Source organism: Dendroctonus ponderosae, unplaced genomic scaffold (genome assembly GCF_020466585.1).
Source record: "Dendroctonus ponderosae isolate FM_Combo_2020 unplaced genomic scaffold, Dpon_F_20191213v2 Dpon_F_20191213_10, whole genome shotgun sequence".
NCBI classification, from domain to species: domain Eukaryota; kingdom Metazoa; phylum Arthropoda; class Insecta; order Coleoptera; family Curculionidae; genus Dendroctonus; species Dendroctonus ponderosae.
The window spans coordinates 2,856,576-2,866,743 of record NW_026017111.1 but is presented as its reverse complement, the minus strand read 5'-3'; the positions used below and the strand labels follow the sequence as shown (position 1 = coordinate 2,866,743).

The window sequence follows — 10,168 nt, the reverse complement described above, 5'->3', positions numbered from 1 at the left end:
ATTTGTGCATCATTCTAGACAAAAATAAATGGCCTTTTTAGACAGTGAACCATGGATGGGGAAATGTTGGCAGTTTTCTCCAAAAAGGCTGGATCCGCCCTTGATCTAAATCGAAGCAAGGCTGCCTACAGCAAGTAAAAAATGAGAAGCAAACAGGTCAACATTTTGTTAAAACTACCCGAATAATCATTAGGAGCTTTCCGATAGCGCATCTTTCGCCAATAACTTGAATTAGATGAACTCTTTTCCAGGTGGATTATAGCACTGGTCCGATAGTTTGGGGTGAGCCGGGAACAAACGGGCAACACGCCTTCTACCAGTTAATCCATCAAGGAACGCGGACGATTCCTGCTGATTTCATCGCGCCAGCTCAAACCCACAACCCCATCAGGTAAATTTGTCAATAAAAAATAAATTCCCAGTTCAAAAATTCGTTCTTCCAGCAACGGTCTGCATCACAAGATCCTGCTAGCTAATTTCCTGGCGCAAACTGAGGCCTTGGCCTTTGGCAAAACCGCGGATCAAGCGAGGGCCGAGCTGGAAAAATCGGGGCTTCAAGGGGAGGCTTTGGAAAAAATTCTGCCCCACAAAGTGTTTCAGGGTAATCGGCCGACCAATAGTATCGTCGTGAAGAAAGTGACGCCGTTCACTCTGGGGGTGCTGATAGGTGAGTTTGGCTAACGATTTTCCCTCTAGAAGCAATCAATTTGTTGTCTCTCAGCATTGTACGAGCACAAAATATTCACGCAAGGCGTCATCTGGGACATCAATTCCTTCGACCAATGGGGCGTGGAGCTGGGCAAACAATTGGCCAAAGCTATCGAGCCCGAATTGAAGGAGAACAACCCCATTTCGTCGCACGATGCGTCCACTAATGGGCTCATTAATTTCATCAAAGCAAACCGCTAGATCGGTCTAGAGTATACTAAATTAACGGAGCTTTTTGGTAAAATGTCGTTTTACTTGTGGCGGACTTATCAGGGTTTATACTTGAGTATTTTTTTTATGCAGTCGAAATCAACTGACAATTTCAGCTCATCAGGGAAGCAATAATTTCAAGTTGCCACAACTAAAGCGATGTTTATCGAAAAATTGTAATGGAGCTCAATCCTGCATTGGTAGACAGTCAAAATACCCGCATAGAGTAATGCACAGTAAAGACAAACAGTATCCTAATGGGGTTTCATTTCTAGAAGGTTTATATGGGTCGTATTTATGTCCTAATTTATAACTCGTAAATGGATTCAATTTCCAAAAAAAAACGTGTTTTATTCCAACATGAGTACGACACAAATCGGAATTGCTTCGACTAAAACTAGCCAAGCCGGTCCACAAAACCTTGAGAAATCTCCTCTTTATCTGCCCAGTCGCGTGATGATAAATTACAATCGACTAAAAATAATTCTCATCAGTATCAGTCCGGCATGGATGTAACAGGAATGCTTTTTTCCGAGTACCGTGAACCGACTTTGAGTGTAAACTTCCAGAAAGTGGTCAGACCATCCTCAACCATCAGGGATTCGTTTACATACAAAATTGAGAAACCCAGTGACCCAATTTGCTGGAAAATCGCCGATGGAAAACTGCTGGAAGTTCCTCAGCGCAACATCGGGATACTTTTCGACTCAGAATCTTATATAATTCAATGGGCATTTGACTTAAGATCGGAAGATCAGTTGCTGCTAAACGAACAATTGGTCTATCACTGGACAGGGCAAAATGCGAAAAAAGGGGCTTCGCCCCTTCCGCCTGGAATCGACGAGAGCGTTCCAGTCGAGCGAGTGGTTCAGTGGAGTGAACCGTTTCTGTTTTTCCAAAACTTTGTCCGCGGTGTGTTTACGTTTATTGGATGTGATGAGGACTTTGACGAAAACGCGTGCCATTTGATGCTGATAAGGGGCGAAATTGTGCAGGAAATCCATTTATATGAAGTGCCATGCGAAAGGGCGTCATTGAGGAGTAGAGCCAGTTTCATGTTAATCCTCCCAGGCGAAAAATCGTTCATTTACTGGCATGGCACTCAGACCAGCTTGGAACACAGAAAAAATATTGTGGCCGTTTTGCAGCCGGAGAAGGTCTTAAGAAAATGGAAGCACAATTGGGCCGGGTTTAATGTTACAGAAATTGAGCAAGGCGTGGAAACTGAGGCTTTCCTTTCAGCTGTACCGGGGGATGAACGCCGCAACCCTCCATCGGAAAGGAAAATTGCCGATTTCAGTTCGAAGCTTTTCTATTTGAACTCCATTACTGGAACTTTCCTGGCCACCGAAGTTGAGTATTCTTTAAGGTCGGCCAATGTCGCCCCTTTTCCGTTTTTGCAGTCCCATCTGTATACAGCATTACAACCAGGTAATTGAACACATAGTGAAATTTTGGGCGATTTACCCGATTTTGCGCTATCACTCTATTGCTCATTGGAGTATAAACTCCGAAACTCCAGGTTTATTCAAACCTTAGCTGAAAAAGACAATTTAAAGAAATTCTCTTGGCCACAATATAAATCATAAATAATAATTCTTTGTAATATTTGAATATATGTTCTTACCAAGATCAGCATAGAAGTAACCAACTTCACTTTCAGCTTTGTTCCTTCTTGATAACCACACAGACATCTGGCTATGGAAAGGACAAAAGAATGTTATAAATGACGCAGACTATACAAGAGACTTAGCATCCGCTGAGGAATTAGCCGAAAAATACGTGACTCTAAAGCATCAAACAATTGATGAAAAAGTGGCTTTGCACCACGTTTTCGCCGGCGAAGAACCAATCGGATTCAAAAATGCATTCCCTTTCTGGCAAGATAAATGACCAGGAACAAGCGGTTAAGAATTAATAAATAATCACGCACTTTTGCGCATTTTTTTTGCTCTATCGCGCACTGTACCACGTATATGGGCGAAACAAATAAGTTTTCAAGTCAAACAAACATATGTTTATCCTTCATAAAAAATCTTCATATATTTCCACACTGGTTCAAAAACAGGGCTGCCGGTTCGGCATTACATTTCCATATTTCGCAACACAAGGAACAAACTACAAAAGTTTTAAAATAAGAATAAATATAATAAAGAAGTCTGATTATTCATTTTAACACTTAAAAGTTATGCGTCGACTGAGGGCCATGTATAGAAACAACTGTACTTTTGTAGTTCGTCCTGCATCGGGAGCAAATACCTATTATTAAATAATCTTAACTAATTACAATAACGAAATTGATTAACCAGCCGGTTGCACTCGCCGATAATCCTAAAACCATCAACTATTTAAAAAGTGGACGTCTGAAAAAATTGTTTAATATCCAGCATTTCATGCGAAATTAAGTCAAGTTTGCTTCAAGCAACTGATCCAAAGCAATAAATGAAACAAATAGCACTGCTCTAATTTGGAAACTAAAAAAATTTACTTTTAAATAAGGACTCAATAAAGGATGTTTTAAAACCCCCACATTTCAACCACACATTTCAATATACAAATGCCTAAAAATTGCTCTAACATTTCAATGGTCGGGGCTGCTATCTACTTACCATACAAGCTGCGTTAATAACGAAAAAATATCAAATTCAATTAAAAAAATCATCATGAGTAGATGGCAGTACCGAAAATAATTCAGCCGGTCAATAAAGTGAATGACAAACAGTGAAAAACGAATTTAAAGTGGCTTAATATTAGGTAGAACATTAATATACCTACAAACGAAAGACTACTAAAACAATCAGATAACCAACCATATGCACACAAAATAGCACTAAATAATTGAAAATTAAACCCGTTAAATGCATGATTGGAGGCAAATGAAATAGATAGAAGATTCATGCCTCTATAAGAGGTTTGTGCTGCAAATAACACTATTGTTGAAGATTATCACACAATAAAGACCATAACATGAATGTTATCGGCAATAAATTTGATACTGTAACTGGCAAAGAATTATTCACTTTGTCCATTTGCGTCAGAATACCAGCTAATAAATCGTATCAAAAAATCCGTTTTGTGCTATTTAATATGAATATCATTTTGCGTCTTTCCTCGACCTCTCAAGCTTAAGTAAACGTTTTATTCCCTCTTGATGGCCTGTGGGGCTTCGGCAAGTCCCTTCACTTTAAGTCTATCTGCAGTCTTAAGAAAGGCGGGGAGTTGTTCCTGGCTGACATTCACTTCCCCAGCGTACATGAATTCCAGGATCGATTGCAAATGGCTATAAGCCACATCTTTCAGTATTATGATCGGGTGTTTTGATGGATTTTCCTGATAAATAATACCACATTTTAATACATTCTACAAATTGTTATACAATTTTTTTAAAAGTTATTTGCACTGTGCAGATATGTAAGTATTCTTTGACTTCTGAACTATTCATAGACTTAGATAACTGAGATAAGCCTTACAAGGGAACAAGTAAATAATTGAGGATACATTTTGTTGCCAGTTGAAGTAGGCCATCTATGGAAATCAGCTCTAAGCCCTGATCTACCTGGCAGTACTTCTCAGACTTGTTTTACATGAGTTGGCGTCAATTTATGTTTTGTTCGTTGGTGAATGCTGCATACCAATTTGTTGCGGTCGATTTCCTGCTTAAATCATCTGCTTTACTGCACACAGTCTTCGTTGAGGAAAGTACGCGACGACTTAGGAGTCCGGTATGATCTTCGTGACTTTGTATCCAATTATCTAAAGAGATGGGACATGTTTTCTTGCCCGCTCTTTCACCACTTCTCCCAGATAAACGTGCTTTTTCCCAATGGTTCCTTAATAATTCCTCAATTTGGGACATTTGCAGCTGTTTGTAGCTCACACACTTGTCTGCGTCATTAAATTCCCCAAGAATTTGAATTGAACCCTACACAAACCACCTACTGCGCGATTTGTGTAGTTTTTAAACGTAACTGCCAGCAAGATCAAAGGCTTTCGCATAAAACATGCATTTTCCTTTAAGATTCCCCCAATCCTGAATACAGTTTCCTATAGGGGAATTCCTGATATTTAAAAGACGTAATTACGTTTTGGAAGTAGTAAATGTATAAAAGAACCTTGATAATATGCCGAGGCTTGCCTGATGCAAAACTCAGTTAATCAGGCCAATAAACGCATAAAAAATGTGAGAAAATCTATCAGTACCTTGCACATCATATACTGATCAATATTTTGTGTTTTACCTCCAATAAACTTTTGAAGTATGGACTACACGCCGAAAGCACCATTTTATGAGCTTTGCAGGTTTGCCCCTCGCAGGCCAACGTTACGTCCGTAAAACTCTTCTCATCCCTCAGATGTTTAAAGGACGACACCATATTACTTTGGAAATCGTTCCATTTCAGGAAAAACTGCTGCTGATCGGCCATTATTCTTGTGAAATCTGCACGAAAAAAATTAGTTATCTCTTTGAAATGTTGATCCTTTTCTGGGTGTTTGGCAAGTACTTGTTATAACCCCTTATCTGATCGTGCGATATAATGTGAACCTTGAGATCAAAAAGGTAATTGCAAAGATCAACTACTTACTACTCAGCTATAACTATGTAAACTAATACTGGCTCAATAGTACTTTTTATGATATAAAGAACTATTCGAAATTGCGACAAAGCATTACAAAAACAACATATGTCTATATGTCATCAATATCGTATTCTTCTTCCTCCTTTCATACAAATATTGAGATTAAACCTGTCACTCACGACACAGAGCAATGCGTTCTGGAATAGACACATTTGTGCGCGTGTGCTGTGAGTGCGCCGGCACAAGGCGAGCAAAGATAAACTGTAATTTCTCGGAATAAAATTAATTGTAAAACATGTTCCTTGGATGGCAATTAACGCCTAGTGTCTGTTGTTTGAATATCTTTCGCCATTTGGTAACTATTAAAAATTGGAAATTTTTTCCAAACCAGTCTGATGCTTTTAAACGAAAAAGCATGTGCATTCGGGATAAGATTAAATCTCTGAACGTCCCGCTGAAGAGAAAATGGCTTTTAAATGCCCGTTGGACATTGACAACGGACAGATGAAAAAGAAGAAGACATTGGAATGCGTCCAGCGTCAGACAAGAATCTCGGAATGTTTTCCAAATAACGGGTGTTTTTAAAAGGCGAATTATCCGAGTAGTGATGTGAAAACGTGTGGTGCACAGTGAACGTTTGGACCGAGTTTTGTAAAATCAAAAAAATGCACCCAAATCGACGCAGGAAGAAACGGCCCAACTATGGGCTGAAAACAGTGGAAATCCTAAGGGGCCCCAACGGTTTTGGGTTTACTATATCCGGGCAGCAGCCCTGCATTTTGTCGTGCATTGTGAATAGTTCGCCAGCCGACCAGGCGGGGCTGAGAGCCGGGGATTTTTTAATTTCAGTGAATGGAATATCAGTGTCGAAAATGGCCCACGACGCTGTTGTGGGCTTGATCGGGAATTGCGTGGGCCCCATTACTATGACAATCGCGGAAAACTACTACTCGGACAGCAGTGATGAGGACCTGGAATGTGGCAGGATGGTGAGCAGGAAACCCAAGTATATACACAAACCCAGACAGTGCCGAAGGTTCCACAAGGGAGTTGCAGTGGAACCCAGTCATAAAAGCGCTGTGAAGCTGAATTTGGATGTATCCGGGCCCATTGAAGACGAGGCAGGACCGATGGAATACAAGGCGTTAATAGGATATTTGGGAACGATTGAAATGCCGAAACAGCTTCTGCCTAATGCGCGCCTACAAACGGTTTGCACTTGTATAAGGAAGCTGAGACAGGAAAAGCGGCCCCCGACAAATATCCTGATGACCATTTTGCCCACTTGCCTCACTTTGAAGAACTCGTCCAATCACATTATAGCCATTTACCCAGCAAATCGAGTTGTGTACGTGGGCTCGTCCACTGACAAAAACTCCAGGTACTTTGGCCTGGTTACTAGTGCGGTGAGTGAAAAGAGCAACAATAGCAACATGCCTGAGGACATCGATATCTCGAATAGTTGCCATGTCTTTGTGGTGGACTCCAATATAGTGGATCACAGAATCCATATGGAGAAAGCAGGAAATTTCAAGATAGTTTGCACTCCAGATGTAGTGACAGGGTCCTGTTTGGAGTTCCCCCAAGACGCTCTTTATATAGTGAATCTCATCCAATCCATGTACAAGCTGCAAAACGAAGCCCTGCCCAACAACCCCAACAATGACCCAGTGATGGCCAACTCGCCCCAGCCCAGTGCTTCCAGCAACTCGGACTCGGGAATCGGCTACAGGGACGACTGTGGAAACATCAGCGATCGCATTTTAGTGGTAGAGTTCCCCACTTGCCGCCCTTTGCCTAGTATGAGCAACAACAACCGCCCCCATGGCTTCGATGGGGGCGACCTCCCTCTAAACTCCCTCGACTTCCACAAACTCAACAACAAGCCACTGCATGTGTCCATGCCAGCCCCAGAAGCAAGCCAACCAGTTTTAAACAACCTGAACAACATCAGAGCTTACGAGGGCATGAAATCGCATCTGGAGCCCCTTGTGGTGCAAAGGCACAACAACCTAAAGCCCGGAACGGAGGCGAAATACTCTGGTTTCGATGCCTACATGGAATGTCCAGTCGATGTGCCCGAGGGCGAGTTCCACGAGTTTAAAAGCTCGATTGATGAGATTTCCAATCACAGCTCCAAGGGGAGCTTGATGAACATCTTCAGGGTGCCGTTCGAGGTGAAGAAATCGAAGAAGCACGCGAAACCCGAACAGTCCATCTACAACAAGCTAAGCCCCAAGGTGTACGGGGTGCCCAAAGCGAACTACAGTTGCGAGGAATTGAGCAACTGCGAATTGTACGAGGACAAGTTCTGCTATGGGAGTTTGCAGGATCTGAGTGGATGGACGGAAGGAGGCAAGCCGAGGAAAAGCATTGCCCAAAGCGAGCCAGATGTGCGGATTCATCGCAACGCGGTAAGTCCATATAATCTAAGGCTTTCTGGGAATGGAAATTGCCCGATTCGAGGTCGGAATTGTTTAGCGAATCAGTCATCAGGCAGGTTTCTAATGAAAGTCGACGCTCAGGATGCCGCAATTATTGCGAGTTCCTTCAATCTCAACTGTATTAGCAACGTTGTCAGAAGTTGAGGAAATTGGCCGAATTATTGACCATATTCTCGGACGATCGTGTATTGTTATGAGGATGATTAGTTCAGAGATTGGTTTGAAAAACGTCTTTGTCTGTCACTCCTGTAAAGTGTGCCTTATTCTGAGGCTTAAAAAGAGCTGCGTTCCAAGGCGTCAAAAGTTTTACATGTTTTCTTAGTTGAAATGCGATTAAAAGACAACAGTTGAATGTTCAGTGTAGCTGTTAAATAAACTTGTTATTAAGCCGCTCTATTCTACATACATACCTCTATTCAACTCTATTCTAAGTCCTTAACGCAATTATGAGGATATCGAGAGATCCTTACGATTATGATGGTCTGAGGACCGTAGAAAAATCGCTGAGACTCTCATCAGTTGAATATCAATAATATTAGGGTTAGATTGTTAGCGGGGTCTAGGTGGTTGTCATCGATTGTCAGTTTGACGTCAGAACGTTCCAATTTGAAATTCGCGTTTTTGGGGAGAAAATCGCTCTGCGGCCCGGGGAAGTTTCACGAAACTAAGCGGAAAACGTCTAGTTTTCCGAAAATCAACAACTCACAGCTCGAAATTGAAAAAAAACGGGTTTTTTTGCGAATTTGGTGAAGCAATTTGCACACGACTTCTCATCCATCATTGAACGGCCGACTCCTGTCACAAATGGGAGCAGGGTGGCCAACCTTTCAAACGCGTATTACCGTACAAGCCATTTGAAAATACCGTATTTTACCGTGCCAGAGATTCATATATTCATTCATATATTATTATTCAAATGAGAAAAATTTAATAATTAATAAAAAAATTTCAAAAATGATTTGTGCGCTTAAGCCGGAACATTTTTTTTCATTTAATTATTTTTACATTTTGTTTCATTTCGTTTACAATTGATTGGAGCCTGCCAAAACGCAGTTGTTTCATCGGGAAAAGTAATCATTTTACCCCGAAATGAATTTCCCAGCAAACACACAGCTAAATCTGCTGAAACACTTCAAAGTGCTGCGTTCCAAATTGCTCGCTCCTTTGGGCTTGTCCCCCTTTCCTGCTGGTTTAATGCGTTTAAAGCAGCCGAATGATTGTTCATGAATGTACCAAAGCAGTTTTTCACTAATCCGATCGGCAACAGTGTTTCCTGCGACACTCACGAGCGCATTGCTGGAGGTTGCGGCGTGCGGAACAGCGCTCCTTTATTTAAATGATTATTAATTGTGATTGAAAGTAACGTGGAAAGCGATTTTAATTGGGAACTTTTGGGTGTGTTACACACAGTGTCGGTTAGACGGTTTTTGTGGCCAATAGTGCGCCATCATGTAGTGCGTCCCTTAACGGTGGATTACATCAAGTCGCCTTTGGGTGTTGGAAAAAGTCATGGAAACATGCACGTAAGTCAATTAGAACTAATGGACATTAGTAACTTATGCTGTTTTGTTCAATGGAGCAGTTTCCCTTGTTGAATGTTGCCATCTAGATTGCTTACTTTGCGAATTACGGTGGCTTGATTGTTGAAAAAATATCTGAATGGTTCAAATTACCTTTCAGCGCAGCTGTTTATGTACACGGTTCGATCGCATTCAAGGTTTACTGGAATTCGCGCCGTATTTTTCTTAAATCCACTGAGTGAATGTCGAGGAAACAAAGGGTTGGTTCTGAATATTAAGCAAATTGTTCCAGTTGATTGAGTGTTTCCTGAAGCTGATTGGCCCTTAACGTGCTGGAAAGGGCGCAGAACTGCTCGACGTCACTCGGTTCTCAACCCCCCCGTCTTAGTGTTGCGGATTGTTTATAGAAAAAACCTGGTATTATATCCTATTGCAGGGATAAATTGGGCAACTCGGCAACGTCGCAAAGGGCGCCACCTTACATATTTTTATCAACAGATAGGCATGAAACGATGAAAATGAATGTTGCGACATTCAAGGGCGGATCTATGAGCAAAACGGGACGGAAAACATGGAATTTTGGCATAATTTTGAAATTTTTGATAGAGCCTAATGGGGCAAATAGAGTACTCGAGACGCTCTAACGGAAAGCCCTAAAGTCTACTGCGGTCATTTCAACCTTTTTCGAGATATAGATGAATGACCGTTT

At 41.5% G+C, this 10,168-nt stretch overlaps 4 protein-coding genes across 4 annotated transcripts in view; 3 read left to right on the top strand and 1 right to left on the bottom strand.

The window, feature by feature from the left end:
- Nucleotides 1–239: 239 nt before the first annotated feature.
- Nucleotides 240–1,176, top strand: LOC125502820 (glucose-6-phosphate isomerase-like; the record flags this gene model as incomplete). Its single annotated transcript, XM_048662170.1, has 3 exons — nucleotides 240–391; nucleotides 444–667; nucleotides 722–1,176. Coding segments are annotated over 3 exons (564 nt in total), but the record flags the coding sequence as incomplete, so codon positions are not given.
- A 15-nt stretch (nucleotides 1,177–1,191) lies between these two features.
- On the top strand, nucleotides 1,192–2,852 carry LOC109544164 (supervillin). Its single transcript, XM_019914216.2, has 2 exons — nucleotides 1,192–2,349; nucleotides 2,582–2,852. Exons 1-2 carry the CDS (start codon nucleotides 1,425–1,427, stop codon nucleotides 2,809–2,811), a joined length of 1,155 nt encoding a protein of 384 aa, XP_019769775.2. The 5' UTR covers nucleotides 1,192–1,424; the 3' UTR covers nucleotides 2,812–2,852.
- An 83-nt stretch (nucleotides 2,853–2,935) lies between these two features.
- On the bottom strand, nucleotides 2,936–5,654 carry LOC109544175 (longitudinals lacking protein-like). Its single transcript, XM_019914238.2, has 3 exons — nucleotides 5,502–5,654; nucleotides 5,157–5,356; nucleotides 2,936–4,248 (listed from the first exon to the last, which is right to left on the bottom strand). The coding sequence occupies exons 2-3, from the start codon at nucleotides 5,340–5,342 to the stop codon at nucleotides 4,057–4,059; spliced, it is 378 nt and encodes a 125-aa protein (XP_019769797.1). The 5' UTR covers nucleotides 5,343–5,356; nucleotides 5,502–5,654; the 3' UTR covers nucleotides 2,936–4,056.
- A 338-nt stretch (nucleotides 5,655–5,992) lies between these two features.
- LOC109544141 (regulator of G-protein signaling loco) overlaps nucleotides 5,993–10,168 on the top strand; it is an 11,218-nt gene continuing 7,042 nt past the window's right edge. The window contains exon 1 of the mRNA XM_019914182.2: nucleotides 5,993–7,909. Coding sequence (XP_019769741.2) covers nucleotides 6,161–7,909 — 1,749 coding nt within the window. The 5' untranslated portion in view covers nucleotides 5,993–6,160. The remainder of the gene's footprint in view (nucleotides 7,910–10,168) is intronic.

Bases quoted from the DNA above. Each gene is read 5' to 3' on its own strand.
- LOC109544164 (XM_019914216.2), top strand. From the start codon at position 1,425: ATGGATGTAACAGGAATGCTTTTTTCCGAGTACCGTGAACCGACTTTG. The intron at 2,350-2,581 runs GTAATTGAACAC...CTTCACTTTCAG, and splicing joins GTATACAGCATTACAACCAG to CTTTGTTCCTTCTTGATAAC.
- LOC109544175 (XM_019914238.2), bottom strand. From the start codon at position 5,342: ATGGCCGATCAGCAGCAGTTTTTCCTGAAATGGAACGATTTCCAAAGT. The intron at 4,249-5,156 runs GTAAAACACAAA...ATTATTTATCAG, and splicing joins ACTTCAAAAGTTTATTGGAG to GAAAATCCATCAAAACACCC.